Source organism: Penicillium diatomitis (genome assembly GCF_028827545.1).
Source record: "Penicillium diatomitis strain IBT 30728 chromosome Unknown utg000004l_segment0_segment0, whole genome shotgun sequence".
Classification (NCBI taxonomy): domain Eukaryota; kingdom Fungi; phylum Ascomycota; class Eurotiomycetes; order Eurotiales; family Aspergillaceae; genus Penicillium; species Penicillium diatomitis.
The window spans coordinates 633,689-654,567 of NW_026623176.1; the positions used below are offsets into that span (position 1 = coordinate 633,689).

The 20,879-nt window shown below is 51.8% G+C and overlaps 6 protein-coding genes across 6 annotated transcripts; 3 read left to right on the forward strand and 3 right to left on the reverse strand.

Moving 5' to 3' along the window:
* Positions 1-982: 982 nt before the first annotated feature.
* Positions 983-3,816, forward strand: cdc48 (AAA family ATPase CDC48; the record flags this gene model as incomplete). Its single annotated transcript, XM_056933147.1, has 6 exons — positions 983-1,032; positions 1,091-1,118; positions 1,188-1,243; positions 1,314-1,563; positions 1,661-3,152; positions 3,230-3,816. 6 exons carry the CDS (start codon positions 983-985, stop codon positions 3,814-3,816), a joined length of 2,463 nt encoding a protein of 820 aa, XP_056790688.1.
* Positions 3,817-4,626: 810 nt separating this feature from the next.
* On the reverse strand, positions 4,627-6,237 carry N7539_003546 (MFS transporter; the record flags this gene model as incomplete). Its single annotated transcript, XM_056933148.1, has 1 exon — positions 4,627-6,237. One exon carries the CDS (start codon positions 6,235-6,237, stop codon positions 4,627-4,629), a length of 1,611 nt encoding a protein of 536 aa, XP_056790689.1.
* Positions 6,238-8,896: 2,659 nt separating this feature from the next.
* On the forward strand, positions 8,897-13,582 carry N7539_003547 (sister chromatid cohesion factor PDS5; the record flags this gene model as incomplete). Its single annotated transcript, XM_056933149.1, has 5 exons — positions 8,897-9,235; positions 9,340-10,740; positions 10,785-11,012; positions 11,091-12,098; positions 12,149-13,582. The coding sequence occupies 5 exons, from the start codon at positions 8,897-8,899 to the stop codon at positions 13,580-13,582; spliced, it is 4,410 nt and encodes a 1,469-aa protein (XP_056790690.1).
* A 1,093-nt stretch (positions 13,583-14,675) lies between these two features.
* On the reverse strand, positions 14,676-16,949 carry N7539_003548 (SWI/SNF chromatin-remodeling complex subunit SNF5; the record flags this gene model as incomplete). The annotated part of the gene is made up of 2 exons (XM_056933150.1): positions 14,676-15,110; positions 15,180-16,949. 2 exons carry the CDS (start codon positions 16,947-16,949, stop codon positions 14,676-14,678), a joined length of 2,205 nt encoding a protein of 734 aa, XP_056790691.1.
* Positions 16,950-18,308: 1,359 nt separating this feature from the next.
* Positions 18,309-18,626, forward strand: N7539_003549 (uncharacterized protein; the record flags this gene model as incomplete). Its single annotated transcript, XM_056933151.1, has 2 exons — positions 18,309-18,347; positions 18,483-18,626. The coding sequence occupies 2 exons, from the start codon at positions 18,309-18,311 to the stop codon at positions 18,624-18,626; spliced, it is 183 nt and encodes a 60-aa protein (XP_056790692.1).
* Positions 18,627-20,534: 1,908 nt separating this feature from the next.
* N7539_003550 (endonuclease/exonuclease/phosphatase family protein) lies at positions 20,535-20,759 on the reverse strand (the record flags this gene model as incomplete). Its single annotated transcript, XM_056933152.1, has 1 exon — positions 20,535-20,759. One exon carries the CDS (start codon positions 20,757-20,759, stop codon positions 20,535-20,537), a length of 225 nt encoding a protein of 74 aa, XP_056790693.1.
* Between the last annotated feature and the right edge of the window lie 120 nt (positions 20,760-20,879).

Here is a 20,879-nt window from a genome sequence, read left to right on the forward strand (position 1 = left end):
CGTATCGATCGCTTCGTTTCTGGATATTCACCTCTCGGAGGAATGATGAGTCCGGTGATGAAATCAAATTGGGAAGTGAGACGATGGACCATATCCATATGGGGGATAGGGTCGCAGAAAGAAAGGACTGGATTCGGCTTAAGACTGGCGGGTATTCTTGGTGACGGATATGCTTAGCAACAAAATGATGCTGCTTGCCACATGGGGAAGCCGTTGCTTTGCAGGATAGTTATAAGCGAGCCGCTACTCTTCTCTAATTTTGATGACTCTCTGTTCGCGAATGGTCGGGTCGGGTTACTCATCTTGATAGGAATGGAATACTACCAGTAAGTGACATCGAGTATAGAATTTCAGTGTCTTCAGCTGCATCCAAGATACACTAGGCCTAATCAAGCCATTGGGCATGCGTATGTAGGGTAATGTTCTGGTAGCACTGTAGGTCATAGGACAGATCGACACATGAGAGTCTGGCATGTCTCAAAATTCACCTTCAGACCATCATGCTAGTTGTACTAGTACAAACTTCATGGCGGCGAGGGCATGGTTTTTGAAGGTCTTGGCGGCTAGACCTAGTTGAGCCTCCGCCTCTATCAACATTGAAGATCCAGGCACCTGGACGCCGGTGCGCTCAGGCATCGCCCCCGATCGACCAATTTCCATTAGATTCGCCGGCGCCGGGCGGGCGGGTTGAGTTTGCTGACATAATTGATGGAGCTTATGTCATCACATATCGTCACTCTGGCACTGTCCCATCTCGCTGGGGACCTAGGAAGCTCAACACCTCACCTCCCGTATCTCGTTAACCGTCAGATCCCCTCATTGATCTGCCGGATCTTTCCTTCTTCATCTCCCCTATCTAACCTTCTCCATACCCACGCTATCGCTGTTCCATCCGAGTTGATTTCGTCAGTTGAGGACACCATCTCCTCTGCTCTTTGCCAAGCTCGATCTTCATCCACGTCACAACCTCAGATTCTTCATCATGTCTGCAGAGCCCGATCACACTCACGAGAAGAAAAGGGTCAACCTTCAGTACGGTTCTTACCTGATGTCCGTGAATGGACTTTTGCTGACTCTGATCTTTACATAGGGACGCCTCTGGCGCCGAGAAGAAGGATGTACGTTCTAGCTCGACTTGACTGTAATACATCAGTTGCAGGCAGCAACCCTCTAACTAGCTTTAACAGGAGCTCGACACTTCTACTGCTATTCTCAAGAAGAAGAAGAAGCCCAACTCACTCATGTAAGAATTCTCCAATTCACACGTCGGACCAGCACCATTACAGATGAGAAGCTCACAACATACCTGTTAGTGTGACCGACGCCGTCAACGATGATAACTCCGTGATTGCTCTCTCCAACAACACCATGGAAACTCTCCAGTTGTTCCGCGGTGACACAGTTCTGGTTAAGGGCAAGAAGCGCAAGGACACCGTGCTGATTGTTCTGGCCGATGATGACCTTGATGATGGAAGTGCTCGCATCAACCGTGTCGTTCGACACAACCTGCGAGTGAAGCATGGTGATATCATCACAGTTCACCCTTGCCCCGATATCAAATATGTACGTCTTGTCTTGTCTGCGAGCAATACCAGTCCCACGGTGGGCTTGGCTTGACTGCAATTGTTAGAGACTAACCTTTTTTCCTTTGGCACTCTAGGCTAAGCGCATCGCGGTTCTCCCCATCGCCGATACCATCGAGGGTCTGACTGGCTCCCTCTTCGATGTTTACCTTGCCCCATACTTCCGCGAGGCCTACCGACCTCTCCGCATCGGTGACACATTTACCGTTCGTGGAGGTATGCGACAGGTAGAATTCAAGGTCGTTGAAGTCGATCCCCCAGAGTACGGCATTGTCGCTCAAGATACGGTCATTCACTGCGAGGGCGAACCCATCCAACGAGAGGATGAGGAGGGTAACTTGAACGAGGTGGGCTATGATGATATTGGTGGCTGCAGAAAGCAGATGGCTCAGATCCGCGAGTTGGTCGAGCTGCCTCTTCGTCACCCACAACTTTTCAAGTCCATCGGTATCAAGCCTCCCCGTGGTATCTTGATGTACGGCCCTCCCGGTACTGGTAAGACTCTCATGGCCCGTGCGGTGGCCAACGAGACCGGTGCTTTCTTCTTCCTGATCAACGGTCCTGAGATTATGTCGAAGATGGCCGGTGAGTCCGAGTCCAACCTTCGTAAGGCGTTTGAGGAGGCGGAGAAGAACTCCCCCGCCATCATCTTCATTGATGAAATCGATTCTATCGCCCCTAAGCGTGACAAGACCAACGGTGAAGTCGAGCGCCGTGTCGTCTCCCAGCTCCTGACTCTCATGGACGGTATGAAGGCTCGCTCCAACGTTGTTGTCATGGCCGCGACCAACCGTCCCAACTCCATCGATCCTGCTCTCCGCCGTTTCGGCCGTTTCGACCGTGAGGTTGACATCGGTATTCCCGACCCTACCGGTCGTCTCGAGATCATGCAGATTCACACAAAGAACATGAAGTTGGGCGATGATGTTGACTTGGAGACTATCGCTGCCGAGACCCACGGTTACGTCGGTTCCGATTTGGCCTCCCTGTGCTCAGAGGCTGCCATGCAGCAGATTCGTGAGAAGATGGACCTCATTGATCTCGACGAGGACACCATCGATGCCGAGGTCCTTGATTCCCTGGGTGTCACCATGGAGAACTTCCGCTATGCCCTCGGTGTCTCCAACCCCTCTGCTCTCCGCGAGGTTGCGGTTGTCGAGGTGCCTAACGTCCGTTGGGACGACATTGGTGGCCTCGAGGAGGTCAAGCGCGAGCTCATCGAGTCCGTGCAGTACCCCGTCGACCACCCCGAGAAGTTCCAGAAGTTTGGTCTTTCACCGTCTCGTGGTGTTCTCTTCTACGGTCCTCCTGGTACTGGTAAGACCTTGTTGGCCAAGGCCGTTGCCAACGAGTGCGCTGCCAATTTCATCTCTGTCAAGGGTCCTGAACTCCTGAGCATGTGGTTCGGTGAGTCCGAGAGCAACATCCGCGATATCTTCGATAAGGCTCGTGCTGCTGCTCCCTGTGTTGTCTTCCTCGACGAGTTGGACTCTATTGCCAAGTCCCGTGGTGGCTCTCAGGGCGATGCTGGTGGTGCCTCTGACCGTGTTGTCAACCAGCTTCTGACTGGTAAGTTCTTTTCCATTCTCATTTTCGACTCGCTTGATCTAGTCCTTCGAGTCATTTGTTAACCAAATTCAATACAGAGATGGACGGTATGACCTCCAAGAAGAACGTCTTCGTCATCGGTGCCACCAACCGTCCCGAGCAGCTTGATGCTGCCTTGGTCCGTCCCGGTCGTCTCGATACCCTCGTCTACGTGCCACTGCCCGATCAGGCTTCTCGTGAGTCTATTCTCAAGGCTCAGCTGCGGAAAACTCCTGTCGCTCCCGATGTCGATATGGCTTTCATTGCCAGCAAAACTCATGGCTTCTCCGGTGCCGATCTTGGCTTCGTCACTCAGCGTGCCGTCAAGCTGGCTATCAAGGAGGCTATCTCTCTCGATATCGAGCGCACCCGTGCTCGTGAGGCCGCTGGTGAGGACGTGACCATGGGAGAGGGTGAGGTTGAGGAGGAGGACCCCGTCCCCGAGTTGACGCGTGCCCACTTCGAGGAGGCCATGAAGACTGCCCGTCGTTCAGTCAGTGACGTTGAGATCCGACGCTACGAGGCATTTGCTCAGAGCTTGAAGAACTCTGGCGGTAGCAGTTTCTTCCGTTTCCCATCTGCTGGTGAGGTGCAGAACAACGACACCTTTGGCGAAGCTGGTAACGATGACAGCCTTTATGACTGAACGGATCTCTGATATTCTGCGGTCCAGTTGACGACATAATCTATTTTCCTCATCTTTACTCCACGCTGGGCTATTCAGAAAGTTAGCATTTTGCAAATTGGTTCCTTCTTTTTTTTAAAAAAACCTTGAAATATTTCTCGTAGCTAGAACGTGCTTGTATGAGCGGCCTTGCGCTGAGAGAGACTTGCTGCTATCGCGAAGAATTATGCTTTGCTTCCACGGACGAGCTTTTTTGCCCAAGCCAGATGTATGGTGCAATAATGTACCAGAGGCAATTCAAGCCTTCATGCACTTTTTCCAAAAAGAGTGATCCCTGCTTGTAGGCTGCGAATGTGATATGAATAATTGGTTACACTGATTCCGATTGAAGGATGCAAAGGCAATATAAGCGTTTGACGAGATATCTGTGATTCCATATTCATTTATACGTAGGGGACCCAAACCAACCCCCACACTATGATCAAAATCTCCCCACATCAACACTGTCACATACTAAGCTATCATGATTTGAAGCTGGTTTCTGGGTTGAAAAGTCTATTAGAATTATGCGTGTTCTCGTGAGCGCTATCGATCTATGTATATGGAATCATGAAGTCAAAACAAGACGCCACCACCAAGATGCAGGATGGTGAGGATATCAGAATATGGACAGAACGAGACAAAATCAAAATCGCGAAATGCAAGAATGTAAGAAGTGGACTCGAGTGAGTGGGCCGTCAAGAAATTCTCGGGATATTGACAATGACGATGCATCAAGCCCGAGATGTCACAATGCGCAAAATATGAGGAAAAAATGTCCCCTTCGAACATCTAGAACTTGGGAGTGAAGCGACTCATGGCACGAATACGGGCACCGTAGAAGAAAAACAAGATCGGGATGGGGATCATGGCAATGGTAATGAAGCCCAGGACACTTGAGGCCCAGTCCACGCCGAGGTTGGTATACATCTGCGTTGCGAACAGCGGGAAGGCCCCACCGAGTGCGGACCGAATGAGGGTGTTGGCTGCGATAGCCGAGTTGGCGAACATCATGTACACGTCAATGATATAGTTGAGGCCCTGCATGAAAATGACCAGGATACCGAGGCCGATGGGGATACCGGCGACGACCTGGGCGCCCCAGGGGACGCTGGGGTCGGAGGTCCAGCCGAACCAGAAGAGGCCGATGGGGAGCAGGACGGAGGCAATCATCATGGGGACGAGACGCTCTTCGGGCACGACTTTGCCGTGTTTGGCGAGTTTGCGGGCGAAACGAGTCTTGGTGGTGTAGATGATGAGGGCGGCACCGCAGAGGACGCCGATCATGATGCCGATGAAGGGGAGTGCGGCAACGCCGAGACTGTGCCAGCCGCGCACGACGTTGAAGGAGATGGGGTAGGCTTCGAAGAAGAGATAGAGGATGCCGTAGACCAGGGCCAAGTAGATGGTCATGCAAATGAGGATGGGCTCCAGGGCGAGCATCTGAAGGGGACGGAGGAGGTACTTGCGGCCGATTTCGGCGAGACTGGGCTCGTGTTCGTCCAGGAAGGAATGCAAGGCCCAATTCTTGGTCTCGCGGCGCAGACGAGCCGCTCGTTGTTGCAGGAGCTTGGGCGCGTAGGTCTCGGGGACGATGATCAAGGCGAGGAGGCCGAAGGAGGAGGATGTGATCAGCGTGATCCAGGCGGTCCATCGCCAGCCAAGGTACGAGTCTGTCAGGAAGCCGCCGATGATGGGACCGAGAACGGGACCGAGGAACGTGGCAGAGCTGAACATGGCAATCGCGACAGCTCGGTCGATGGGGTCCCAGAGATCGGCCATAGCGCCACCGACCACCGCGAGCGGCGAGCAACCAAAGACGCCCAGCAGGAATCGACTGACCAGGATTGTCTGAGCGTTCTGAGCCACCGCAACGGGGATCTGAAAGATGGCGAAGACGGCGTATCCAGCGAACAGCGGCAAGCGACGTCCGTAGAGTTCACTCACGGGGGCCCAGAACAGAGGACCCAGAGCAAATCCAAAGACGGTCAAACTTGTGGCCAAGGTCATCACCTCCGTTGAGACGTTGAACTCCTTGGCTGTGACCAGGGTCGCTGTAGAAAAAACACTGCTGGCAAAGGTGATCCACATGGTCATGGACGACATGGTCACGGTGATGAGCCACTTGCGGCCTCGAGAGAAGTTTTGAGGATTCTCTGGATCATCTGGTCCATCCCATTCCACCAGATTGGGATCCTTTTCGGTGGGCTTTTCCAATGAGGATGACTGAATCCGAGCACTCTCCACGTCGGTATCTCTCTCATTGTCGGTCTCCCGAGGGACGTCGTGTATATACTCTTTCGTTTCCACGTCGGCCACGCAGGGCTGGTCTGTTGACTGGCGATGCTCCATGCTGCGCCGCGTTGTGGTGGCTGTGGAATCAAATGACTGACTGGCTGACATTGGTCCTGCTGAGTCAGGCGACGGTGTCGTCTTTGACAAGAAGAAGGTGTGTTGTAGTTGATAATGATTTAATTTGCACGAGGCGTCTGGTTCAGATGGTAGACTCTCAGGCAGATACAGAGCCACCCAGGGTTTAAACTAGGCTCAATGGCACACCGTTGGCTGTGTCACTGCGAGATGACAGTATTGTATCGTTGAATGGAAAACAGGATGATTCGAGCGGTGGGGATTGAAGGCATCATATAGAATTTGGAAAGAAGAGACAGAGCCCATCTCATCGCCAAACGCGTGGGTCTTCGAACAATTTCCATAGTGGATCAACTCGCCTTAACTCCTATACCATTATCCCCATCCACACGACCGCAGGTCGGAGATATAGCATCTTTGTGTAATTAGGTCCGAGGGTCCGACAAATGACAAATTTTCAGGTCCGTCAAGTGGGCACTCGAACAGGTCCAGGAGACCTCAGGCCCTGCAAACTGGAACAAGCTAACAGCATTTAGTTGGACCATCTCAACACCCACTGGACTATCTCCACCCCGCCTGGTAACCACGCCATCAGGCGTGCAGACTGCAGACTGCAGACTGCAGACTCTGTCTGTTTGAATCCGTCTAAAGTCTAACCCCGAAGGCGCGATCTGACCTAACACGTTCGTAGCAAGAAAAGCCAGTGCCGACCAGAGTCCCAGATGGCTTAGAAAGCGTCTTTTTGCGCCATGTGCCGAATCTCCGAGCCACATGGACCAGGGACCAATCACCGGTCAGCTTGCTTGTCCCCGCAGCACAGGTCACGCATGAGCTTAACTGGACGGGACCGGCCAAGAGTGGACCCGGCAGGTCACGGTACCTCCCACTGCCGCGGGAGGACTTTGCCGAGATCGCTTGGTGGCACGTATTTGGGTAGGCTGAGGGACACAAGGAGGGTACCAGAGCTGTACAGGCTTGTACCCTCAACAAGTCAGCTAGGCGGACTAGAACCTGTACGCATGAGTAATGTACATCACTGTCTCCACGAATTTTTCTTCAGTCATACTGGACTTTGCTGCTAGTCCTTCAATTCTGACGTGATCATCTTCGATATGCAGATGAGTACGCACACAAACACCTAATCTGCTATGCACAAAGTGTACAGACGTGATAAATCAAACCGAACCTAACCTGTGGGCTACAGGAGACCTTTGCTGTGCGAATCAGACTGGGAGACTGGAGTAAGACTTAAGGTAGCTAACTAGCTTATCTTATGCAACCACATGACTCAAGAAGTGGTTCTCGGAATTGACATAGGCTCGGCCTTGGCCCAGCCCCGACAGACCGAGTGGGCCGTCGGCACTATCGGTCTCCAAACTCCCGACATCACTTTCTGATGATCGACACTCGCCCTCGGCGTCCGCGGTCGAAAATTTCCTCGATTTCTAGAGTGGATATCCGCTCTATGATGTATGTAATCAAAGACAACAGAACCAGCCACTCAATCAGCCTTGGTAGGACAAGCTCGCCTCAAGCTGAGGTATCTTACGACCGGAGGGTATTATATATAAGACGATACCTAAGGGGCCGAGAGATAGGGGCCTAGGGTACCCGGGAGTCGAGGGCCGAGGCACGAGGATTACGTTACGTGAATCGATACAGAAGGACCACGTAATATATATGGTGGTTAAGAAAGATCACGTGAGAAGCAAACATCTGGGAGATATCATGTGACTCCACGTGATGTAACTTTGGGGGCGGTTAATTCTGCCACGGCTAGCTAATCAGAGCACAGGAATAAAATTCTAAGCACTTAGATGAGAAGCAACTTCTCGTTCCACTCTAATTTGCAATAAAGAACGTCCACTCAGGCTAGGAAGGAGGACCTAACGTGGTCTCTGGAGGCAGTCTTCTATACATTTCACAATCATTCAACGACAGGGCTTTGACGTCATCAGGTCCTCTTCTATGGAAAGGTCCCGTCACCGCCAGATATTACACCAACTGCTCTTTGGAAAAAGCTTCAAAAGAAGCTCCTATATACTTATATAGCTCAAATTCAGGATGTCAGCACAACCTCATATAGTCCAAGTGGGTCTCTGTAACAGCACTATATATGTGGGTGTTGCAAAGCCGGCGGAAGTCCTCCTACTGTGTACCTAATCCCCGGGCAGATACTTCGAGAAGGAAATACGACTCTGAGAAGTTCCATTGCATCAAATTTGACAGAAACTTAGAATGAAAAAAAAAGAAGAGAACAACAAACTGACATCAGCGGTAAGGATTTTGCTTGTCTATATAGGTATGAACATCAGATCTCGTATCGCAGTACAAAGCAACACCACATCAATCACGGGCGTCGTACTAACCCACAGTTGGTCAGTGCTTCTTTCCTTGACCCTGCAAAAAAGACATCTTCGTGCTTCAACACATATGAAGCTCTCCAAGTGCAAATTTCAATAGCTGAGATACGGCAAGCCATAACTCATCAAGATCAAATCCAGCACGCGTTCGTAGCTCGAACGTCATTCACGGTTATCCACCCACTGCTGGTTGTCCCACCGTCAGAACACCGTGCGACGCGTCGGCACGGGCGGTCAACCTCCTCCCACTCGCTCGCCGTCCTTCTTGCTCCGCGTCAACTTCGCCAGCTCCCTCGGCTGTCCCATGTGAGCTGTGTTTTGCCGTCATCATGCCTTCGCGCACACGCCAAGGTCCTCCTGATGAGGTAGACGACGATTCGGGTCTTCGCAGCCTGTCCTTTAACCAGCCACTCTCATGGCGCGCCGGTCGCTCCGCGATTCCAATCGCGGATCTGTTGGAACGTCTACAGACTCTCGCGCAGGAACTTCGGAAACTCGAACAGGAAGAGATTGACAAAGACTCTTTGACCAAGGTCTCACAGGAGCTAGCCGATAGCCATCTACTCGCGCACAAAGATCGAGGTGTTCGAGCTTGGGCCACTTGTTGTATTGTTGATGTGTTGCGACTTTGCGCGCCGGATGCTCCCTTTACACGGAATCAGCTCAAGGTGCGCGCCAATTGCTTGGACAGACTCGGTCACAGTCAAAGACTCTTGGCCAAGGTCTTGTGCAGGAGAATGAAATATGCTTACTCAATTTTTGCTTCGAATAGGACGTTTTCACCTGCGTGGTTTCCTCCATTATCCCCGCGCTGGCCGATCCATCGAATGCCTATAATGCGCAACACATCTACGTTCTCGGCTCGCTTGCCGAGGTGAAGAGTATTGTTCTGATGACTGATCTCGACCACCCGGACTCGCTTATTGTTCCTCTCTTTACCACCTGCTTCGATATTGTCTCCGGATCTTCCAAGGCCTCCACCGGTGAAGAAGTTGCCAAGGGTGTCGAATTTGACATGACGAGGCTTCTTGTGACAGTCATTGATGAGACTCCAGTTCTGGCAGCAGAGGTGGTGGATACGATCGTCGCTCAATTTTTACGAGTCGACCCTCGAGTCTTGGATAATCCGAAAAAGGGCAAGCGGGCTGAAGCAGCTTTCGATGCCAAGCAGGATACCCTCCTGTTGAAGGACTATCCCCCAGCCTACAACATGGCCAAAGCGATCTGTCAAGCTTGCCCCGAGCGGATGACAAGTCACATCAGCCAGTACTTCAACAATGTCATCATCGATGCCTCCGCCCCGAAAAACCACACGAATGGGAACAAGAACGCTTCCCGCAAGCCAAACCTCGACGACTCGGATGATGAGGGAGAAGACATCAAGGAATTGAGCAAAGCACACCGCTTGATTCGGGAACTATGGCGGGCCTGTCCGGAAGTTTTACAAAACGTCATTCCTCAGGTCGAGGCTGAACTATCCGCGGAATCTGTGGCTTTGCGATTGCTTGCGACCCAAACAATTGGTGACCTTGCTGCGGGCGTCGGGGTCGCGGGACCTCCTCCACCCCCTGCGATGGATCCTGCGGCGTATCCACCGGTGACTCTGCAAGAGTTGTCGCAAAGGGTGACCCAAACCAATGTCCTTCTTACGCCAATCTCTCCCAAGCCCTTCTCACAAGTACACAGCTCAGCGTACAGCGCCTTCTTGAGCCGCAGACTCGACAAGAATCCGTCTGTACGTGCTGCATGGGCAACCGTGGTCGGTCGAATCCTGTTGACTTCAGCGGGAGGGTCTGGCCTCAGTGAACAGGAGGAACAGTCCCTTGTGAGCAATCTAGCAGCCATGCTTCGTGACGCAGATGAGAAGGTCCGTCTCGCGGCGGTAGACACTGTCGGTCATTTTGGACTTTCAGACGTCGTCCACAAATTAGGAACCAAGGGCGGATGTTCGTCGGACGGCTCTGTTCTTGCCATTCTTGCAGAACGCGTGAAAGATCGCAAACCTCAAGTTCGCGAGCGCGCAATGAAGATTCTCGCTCGTATGTGGGCCGTGGCCGCCGGCGAGATCGAACAAAACACCGAGCCAGTGGTCTCGCTCTTGGAGGACGCGCCGACGAGAATTTTTGATGCCTTCTACACTAACGATCTGGAGATTCATATCTTGATTGATCGAGTTTTGTTTGAAATTCTTTTACCTCTAAACTACCCCCTGTAAAGTCCAAACTCTCTCGGTCCGCATCAAACCAGTCGCAGAAGCAGAAGGATTCCCAGACCACCGAGTCCGAGCAAGAAACCGACGTTGACAAAATTCGCGTTCGCCGGATATTGACTTTACTACGTGGCTTGGATGAAAAGGCGCGCAGAGTCTTCTTCGTCATGATTGCTCGTCAATTGTCAATGAGATCGGCCATGACCATGTACTTGGAAGCCTGCGAGAAGTACAATGTAAGTGCACTCGAACTACAAGCCCTTGGGTCTTTCGCGTGACTAGACTTCCAAAATACTGACAAAGCTGTCTTCTAGGGTGGTGTCACCGACAAGAATGAGAGCCAAGCGAAGGCTCAGCTCTCACGGGTCATTGATTCATTATCCAAGACCTTTCCAGACGCTTCGCGTGCCTCTGCCGATCTCTGGAAATTCGCCAAAGGCCATGATCGTCGTAGCTACCAGCTGATAAGGTTCGCTATGGCAGTAGTCAGTGACCACCGCACTGTGATCAAGGCCATCCGAGAGTTTCAAAGACGTGCGCAGAGCGCCAGCAACTCACCTCTTCTCGAGACTATGACAACTTTGCTTTATCGCTCTGCATCTCTTGTCTTCAACCGCAGTCACATTCCCGCGATCATGACACTATCGCGAACTGACGAGAAAGGCTTGGCCAATGCCGCACAGGAGATGCTCAAGCAAATTTCCTCCCATAATCCGGAGGTGCTAGAGGCGCAAGTCCAAGAAATGTGTAAAGACCTCGAGGCGCAAGCTCCGAATGCTAATTCCTCCGGCGATCCGAGCACAAAGGAGATTCTCAAGGCATGTGCGGGATTTGCGAAGAAGCTGCCCGATAAGCTTCCCAAGGAGCGCAAGTTCTACCAGGCTCTGGTGAACTACGCCTTATACAGCAGCTCCCCTGCTGCCGCCAAACATGCTGTGTCGATCCTCATGGCCACCGCTGATCGCAAAATGATGTACACAAAAGAACTCGTCTCCAAATGTGTCAAGAAGTGGTCATACGGATCTGAGCATTTCCTGACTCGTCTTGCTGCACTATCACAATTGAACCTCCTCGCTCCGAGAGAGGCCGATGGGGAGAGCGATGCCATAATCTCGATCGCGATCAATCAAGTACTCTTGACCAATCGTGCCCCTGAGCAGGAATCCGGTTACACCTGGTCTGAAACTGTAGATGAGGAGACTGAGGCCAAAGACTGGGCACTCAGAATTATTGTGAACCGCCTTCGCGCCAAGGATGGATCAGATGATGACGACGATTTCCGTGCCCACGCTGAGCCAGTATTTGACACGTTGAACAAACTAGTCAGTGGTGAGGGTGAATTGTCAAAGAAAAAGACACCCCCGCGGCTCAGAAATCCCGTCTTCGCCTTACTGCGGCAAAGTCCCTCATCAAACTATGCGCCTCTGGAACGCTGTGTGACCAGCTTCTAACCCCTATAAACTTCAATTCTGTGGCTCTTGTGGCGCAAGATCGACTTCTACCAGTTCGCAGCGCATTCATCAACTATTTGAAGAAAAAATTGGTGCAAAGGAACCACCTTAGCCATCGATGGTACATTATTCCTTGCCTGTTAGCATTTGAGCCGAGCAGGACACTCAAGGATTCCACGCTTATCTGGCTTCGCTCTCGTGCTTCATTCTTCGCCCAACAGGCGCAAGCGAGTGGAAAAAAGAACGAACAGACCATGGTCATGGAGCTAGTCTTCTCCCGTCTCTTGTCCTTGCTGGCCTATCACCCTGACTATCCTTCCGACGACCTTGACGAGTCAACCCGACTAGGCGATTTGAGTGATTTCGCACAGTACATCGTCTATTACCTAGCAGCGGTGGCCAACGAACAGAATCTCTCCTTGATCTTCCACGTAGCTCAACGCGTCAAGCAATTCCGTGATGGCATCACCAAATCAGACGAGATCTCCACCCGTCTGCACACCCTATCTGACCTTGCGCAGGCGACTATTCGCCGATTCGCCGACATCTACTCGCAGCAGCACAAGTTTGGAGGAGCAAGCGGCGGAGCAACGAATCTGCTTCAAACATACCCCGGCAAGATGGGTGTTCCTAGCTCTCTTTTCGTGTCAATGAGTAGCCACCGCGAAGCTCAAGACGTTGCAGACAAGAACTTCCTTCCTGACGAGATCGACGAGCTGCTTGACCGTGTCGTTCGTGTTGCCATGAAGCCGAGGAACACTTCTCACGGTGCGCATAGTGGCTCCGCCAAGAAGCGGAAGACTGAGCCAGTCGATGGGAATGGTACCCCGTCTGCATCCAAGAAGGCCCGCAAGGAGAAAGGCACGCGGGCAGGCCGAAAGTCAACCTCGTCTGTTGGGGTTCCGTCAAAGCCAGCTCGTCGCAAGCGTGGTGAGGACGACGAGTGGCCCTCGGACGCTGGTCCTGAAGAGGACAAACCCCAGTCCTCGTCGCACCGTCGGCGAAGTAGCCGGGGTGTGGTCAAGCAAAGCGTTAGTTATGCTGATCAGGATAGCGACGAAGACGACGAAGAGATGCAGACGTGGCAACAGGCTCAAGCGGCCAATGATGAGGAAGAAGACGACCACACCGGGGATGACGACGAGGCCGGCGAAGACGGCGAGGCTTCGGCTCCTGATGAGAAAATGCAAGATCTCGGCGAGGACTTGAGCGAGAAAGAAAATTCGCCTCCTGTGCCACCCAAGCGTGGCCGGGGAAGACCAAAGTCTACTGCTTCAGGCCCCAAGCCCAGTCCTCGTGTCAAGCAGTCGACTACAGCCGCTTTGCCGACTCGTCGGTCTTCTCGTCGTGGGTGATTGAGCAAAGACCTTTTGCCTCTGACCCGGCCTTCACATTCAGCGTCTTCTGATTTTCTTTTCTCCTTCTCAATTCTTGCCTGGAGCCGGGTGTTTGTCTTTGGGCTTTTTTTTCTACCCTTCTCACGTCCACCAGTTGCAACCGCATACCACTCTGCATTTGTTAGCTACACTACACTACACTTGCACTTGTGTGAATCTTTTGTCTTTTTTATTCTTCCAGCCGACGAGAATTCGAGATGCAATACCCGATCTGCCTCCTTTGCTTTTTCTTCCGGCGTTAGCGATTTTCCAAGTATCAATTGTATGCATATTGCTATGAGTTTTTCAAATGATCAATACCTATTTTTTCTTGAGCGATGGTAGTCCCGAGTAACTTACAGGCTACAGTCTACGGACGTCACGGAGTACAGAAAGTACTTCCAAATGCACATCAGCCTTGAATTCTTTCGTTCCTCAACTGGTCCCACAGCTCCTGAATAACCTGAGATCTCAGTCCACAAGGACCCTTGTCCTGGTCACAGCCCTACCTGTCTACGTAGGCAGTTAGGAAACGCTCAATGGCGCAACCGATCAATTCATCTCATTGAAAGCCGTAGCTACCCAGGTGCGTCCACATAATCAAGGTACACGATCTCTCCATTCAAGGGGTCGATGATGCTGGCGCGGGGAGCCATATGCAGTGAAGCTACTTCGCGGAGAGGCCTTTCACATTCCAATTACGGGTGTATAATGAGACAGTCGACTAGGTAATGATGTACATATTCCAAGATGGGACCACCAAAACTGCGAAGCAGATGAAGAGATTGGTGAGTCTCGTGAGATAATACTGGAATGATCGCCAGGATTGACGGGGTACGCCGAGCGCAAAAGAAGCACGAAAGAATCTACGGAAGAATCTTGACGACTGCAAAATGCGGTTGTATCTGAACAAAGACTGAAACAAGCGAGCTCGAATCCACGACAACACGGATGCGCGGAAACACACCCTAACACACCCAATCAAAGCAAGTTCTGGTACAACACAGGCCACACGGCCTCACCTCAAGCCGGGAAGGAGACGGTGCTGGATATACCACTGTGGCCTGGCTGTCTAAGATGGAGAAGCACCTGGAACTGCGGTGGTAGCCAGCGCAGGACTGGTGCCGGCGGAGCTAATTCCGCCAGGTGTTGGGCTTGCGTGGGCGCTGTCTGCAACATCAGATAAGCCCGGCGGCTTGCTGGCAATCTTTTTGATGCGCTCCTCGACTCGCTCTTTGTGTTGACGATTGCGGAGGTGAACCTCGAAGTTGTCCACTGTCATGCCTGGCCCTGGCGTGTACAGCTTTCCAGGGCAGTCGTGACAGCGAATACGGGGCAGGTACTGATACTTGATCTTCTGGCCTGGCTGCAGATTGGACGGATTTGAGACGGGGGCCAGTGTCTCAGTATCTACCGCTGAATAACGCATCACTCCTTCGAATGAATCATTGGGATGTGTTTGCTTCAGCTTGCCCAGCCCTGCCTGAAGCCAGGGAGGCGGAGGAGGCTGATGACGAGGTTCAAGTCAGACAACTGTTCAAGAGCTTTGCTGCTTTCGAGATGGAACTTGACTTACTCCAGGAACACCCTGCTGGGGCGGATTCGGCGCGTCAACGGCTCCTGTCTGTTGTGGTCGCGGGGGATGGTGTTGTTTTTGTTTCTCTGAGGGAGGAGCCATAGTCGCAGCTTGCGTGGAAGCATCAAAGATGCGCTTGCCTTTGCGAAGATCAGTGAGCTTGTCTCGCGAAATCTTGAACTTCACGACAAGCTTTTCTGGTTCTTCGAGACTCTCTTCTCGTAATTGTTGGCGTCGAGACACTCTGGAAGGCTCCTGCGAAATCGGCTCCGGCGTGGCAGAGTGTCCCAAGCTGGCACGTAAGGCCGCGTGTGCAGCTGTAGCAGCGCCCCTCATGCCTCTTGTACGGGCAGTGCCCTGGGAGAGATGGGGTCCAATAGCCGGGGAATCTTCATCGGAATCATCACTCTCAAAGTCATCGGACTCTTCTTCACCACGAGTGCCTGCAATCCCGCGGCGTCGACTGGTACCAGAACGTTTTATGACATTGCTCTCTTCGAAGGTCCGGGCAGAATTGGGAATGACAGAGGAGACAATGAGCGAGCGAATAGTACGCTGGCGGTCTTTGAGGTCTGGGAGCGCGGGGCCTCCTCGTCTATTGATAGATCGTTTTTGGCGACGCTGCTCGCGCGAGATGGAGATTTCGGTACGCTCAAGATCGGTCTCGTTGAGCTCGTAGAGGTATGGCGTGTGCTCCTTGGCTGCTTGGAAGGGGCGGAATGCGGAGGAGACTGGGGTGGGAAGGAAGGATGTATTGAGATCAGGGTCCTCAATGGGGCGACCATCGAAGGGATGATTAACGATGTACAAGGATTTGGTGAATAATTGGGACTGCTCGCGAATGGAATGGGCGATGGCTGTGGTAAATTCCCCAGAAAGCGATAGATCGTCTGTCAGCCGCAATGCGAATTCCTCTGGTGAATTCTGAGGATCGTTGATATCCCATTCGAATTGATCGATCAGGGTGTGTTGACCAATCGTGATATTGAGCTTGATCAAGATGCGCATTTCATCATTGCGATAAGCTGTGTATGGCAGCTGAGGATCCAGAGGTGCGTCTTGCATATAAATCTGTGGGTAGTAGTCCATGATTTGCTCTTGGATACTTTGCGAGATCATGCGCAGTAGTGGACCGGAGGTCTCCAAGGAGAGTCCTAGATCTTCCACCAGTTTTTCTGCAAAAAGATCGGGCGACACCACACGATCGTGAAGATTCCACGTGAATGTGTCTCGAATTTTGACCTTTTCCCAGTCGATATCTAGCCTGATCGGCACCAGATCCTCGATCTGTTCGCTTTGAATCTTTAGATCTCGTCTTGAGACACGTAATTCCCGCGCTTTGCGATTGCCTGGCCGACGCCTTTGAGCCGGGTAAAGGACCTGTGAGGGCTGATTCCGGATGTCGGTCCGCTGATTGCCAAACCCTTCATAGCCCACTCCGAATAAAGCAGCAGGATTCCCGTGTGTTTCGCGACGCACTGAGAGATAGTAGTCTCTTTCGGCCCGTTTATGCTGTTGCAATTCTTGGGCGGGATGATCCCTCGCGGCAGCTGCCGAGTAGCGGAATTCGCGATTTACAAATTGGTCGAGAAGGACTTTTTCCACCGGCGTTTCACGTGTTCGTACCGTGAGATTCCTGGATGCTTCACTTGATTGGGCATGAGCGCCCTCCCGGGATCGTCTGCGAATTTGTGCTAATCCATTGGTGCCATTCGGTTGCTGCGTACCATTGGTATCATTCAGCTTATCTGCATCCGATACGCTCATCATTGCGGATGCGCTATTCTGATTTTCTGACGTCGTGACCTCCAAATGAGATCGCTAGGGCGTGGTTGGGTGTGGTACCCGAAGACTAAACGACGCTTAGTCCTGGATCTGATGCACTGGGACACTTGTGCGCGCCGGAAGAGAGCAGACCGAGGCCTGATCGATTCAATGTCCAATGGTCAAAAGTAATGCAGGGATTGTATCTCGAGTGAATGCGGTAATGGGTAGCAGACGGCTCGCCTGTCCGGCTGGTCAATCACGGTAGATGTCGACACGATAGGGGGTAAGACCATTGACATTTAAAGCAGCATGTTTCCGAGGCTCCTAACTCCACCAAAGATGTGTAAGCTCATTGATTCTGAGATGGCTAGCGAGTTGATAGATTGCGCAGTGGCCGGTCGCGCAAGAGCTACTGGCACGCGCAACCGCGACGATATCACGCAGTCTCGCTACGATCGCATGTCACATTGAGAGTCCTCGGCGTGACCGACGCCTCTGAGACGCGTCACCAGGACTCTGTAATGATCATTGATAATAGGAGATGATGAAACAATCAACATTGAATGAGAATGCGGTCAACATACCTCGGTTGAAGCAATCTCGCGGAAGCCAATTGCGCTGTGTGGCCTTGCGGATCCCACCAGCTACCCAGCACTGCTGATTTGAAAAATGCTGTTATGACAAATGGGAGCAAGAATCACGAAGCCTGCTTTCTGCTTTTCGATTGAGCACTGCACTTGACTCTAGTCGGAAGAACGGCAGGTGGCGCGAGTGTTTGGGGATGATGTTGGCTGAGCGCGCGGGTGTTGGGAGAAGTTCCAAGGAGCGAACGAGGAATTGCAGTATGTCCGCATCTGGCAAAGACGAAGGAAAGCCTCAGTCACCTCTCCCCACTGCCACCACAGCATCAGTCCACACAAGAGTACCTTCTGTACACTGGAATATCATTTCTATAATAAAAGTCTACTCGCCATTACTCTCTCAGGCTGGCGAAGGCCATGCGCCATGTCCGGCTCAGAGGCATGTGGAGGTCATGTGATGCTCATCACGGACCATCCATTGTTGCCTGAGGCGGAAAGCTCTAGACATACTGTTAACTCTAGTGATGTAATGTAGAACATGTGGTGGTAACTGCCGTATCGCCGACAGGAGCCTACCTGTCTGAAATCGTTCATGAAATGGCCGGAGCCGGTGAGAGTAAGTAGGCCTCCTAATCTTCCTGGCTATTCAAGTTACCTGCAAGAAGTACGCCCCTGATAAAGCTGACATACTCGTTTTGTCGGTACCTTTACTCCTTCATCTTGGCCCGGGTGATTTGTGCCGCCTCCAGGCGAGACTGCGAACCTTATGTTGATCATCAAGATGCGTGATCATTACGAGAACGGTATTTCTACACGTACGGTGGGTGAGCATACTAATAACAATGGAAAAATTGAGACTGCAGAGCAATAAGGTCTCATGTGAAACTGACAAGCCGGATATCCACTAGGCTTTCTCAAGCAAAACAGTTCTTCAAACAACAATAATAATAAAAAGATCGGCCACTATAGCAACACCTCTGCTGATGATTTCGTCAACAACCTCGTCGACAAGGAGGTCGATCAGTATACCTCGTCTGGCTCCGATGGCGTTATCAGTCAGGGCGTCAACAATGCCGTGAATACATATCTCTACCTCTGAAGTGGGTTTCGCGACCCAGCCACGTTGTGTGTCCTATTCGATGCAAGAGATCTCCAACCAGGTCCCCTTGAATTCAAGCCGAGAATCCGGAGCCGCAGCTATAACGAAAGTCCATCGCGGTAAAGATGAGGTCCCCTTCCTTTATGTTGGGGTTGGGCGGACGGTGTATGAGACTTTCAAACCGTAGCTGTAATGGGCTCTCATCGACATTATTTGCAGTGATCATGATCGTTTTAGCTGCCAAGTGAGGTCATAGCTTTGACGGCGAGCCCGTTTAATCGGGGGGTGACATCCGACGACAGACCGCGATCGACCTCGGCTTGTAGGCCACGCGTGACTCTAGCATTCGCGGATTTAAGATTGAAGAGTTGCTAGGTGACATAGAGCTCCGGTTGTCTCTTGATCAAAATAAGAAGCAACATATTAACTTTGTAGTCAGAATTCGAGAACCACCAATACACGTCATTCCGCAATTGGGCCTCCGATACTGAGAGACCAGTTTCAATAACCAGGGGAGGCCACTCAGGGTTATCGCACGGACTCATTTGACTCTTCATCGTCCGCGCCATCTGTGATTGACCACGGCGTCTACGTCAGCTCTATCTGGATCATGTGAAGCGGGGATCATGCGTGGTTGGTGGCAAGGTCGGCGACATCTCGCCTCGAGTCGTACGTTCGAGATGCCGAGCAGAGACGACTGGATCACAGTCTTCAAAGTGCTTTCGGCAGCTGAAGCTTGTATGCGATGCGGCCGACTCGTTCGAGCATCTTGCATTTGACGAAGTGTTGTGTCATCTTTACATAGACCGCTCGCGAAGGCAGCACATATCCTAGTTTGATACCTCTAGCCAGTTTCAAGTACACCATGTCGCCTCTCGAGAAGAAAATTGGCGTATGACGATTATTATAGTATTTGTTCATGATCATAGCCAGGTATTTGGCACATCCATCGGCATCTAGTCGCTCGGCAGCTGGGTAGCTCACGAAGGCTTGTCGGAGAAAATTCCACGGCATACGTAGGTTGATGCCGTATATGATCCGGTGTGGTGTAGTTGAGGGAGGCTTTTATCGCAGGGGTGTCTTATCCCAGTTTGAATCTTGGTGAATATTTGACCAATGCCAAAGCCAAATCTCAGCCGTTTGATCGGATATTTCTTTTGTGGATAGTACGCGGTGGGGTCAAGAAGGCTGATTCCCAACGCCATGAACAGTCCCTTGATATCCACACCAATGCATAACCCGAATCGGCTTTATGGAGGTCGCGTAAGGTGAATTCTACCCACTACTTCGTGGTGCAGGTTTTCTTCCCTGGAGTTGAGCCAACTCTCGTGAAGAATTTGTATGTGTACATGGCCGCTTCGTCGAATCTACTTCTCGTCCGAGAAGACCAGTGACGAAGTCGATAGTCAACGTAGATAAGAGGAGCGATGGAGCGACTATCGGCTGAAGTGATATGTATGGTTTGTAACGGGGAGCTGTAGTTTTGCGGCAGTCGTGATATTAGTCGATATACTCGCGGAGCTTTTTGGATCTCTTGTGGATGGCGAATCCTCTTATCTTGTGCTAGGTACGTTTGAAGTCCTGATGACCGTCTCCACGGGCTATCTCAAAGACGTCCATCTTTATTGCGTCTGGAATACAGAGCCAAATTTCGCTATTCTTTGCCTCTGAATACAGGAGTGTACCGTCCAGCTGATATAGCAGTACTGGGGTGATTGCGTCTGGATCGCCGTCGGCTTTGCATCCCAGCTTCTCAAAGACTTCGATGGCGTCTTCGACAACCAGACAGTCTCCCAATGAATGAGATGCCAGGCTGACTTTCGGTAAAAGAATAATACGCGAACACTCGTCGGCCTGACGTCCATCGTTCCGACCGACCCCAATTAGAGCCTAGATTGAGTCCGCAGTTCAGGGAACTTCATTTAATCCCTTGAGGATGTCCACTCGCTGTTGATGAAGCACCTCTTGCAAGCAGATCAATGCGACGCTTGGGCGGCGTTTGTGATACCGAAGCTCGTTCAACAGCGACTGCTTCCGCTGTTCCCGTGGCACTTCAACTTTGAATGCGGAGCTGGTCGCATACCGGACTCCATGGGTGAGGACTCGGAGACGAACTTGCGGCAAGGTTTCCATGATGGCGTGTGACCGCGACGATATACTGACACCTCCAACTGATGCACTAGAAATCTCAATCAACTTCGGAATATTCTTCAATGCTTCTCAGATGAAGTGATCAAACAGCTATGATGCCAG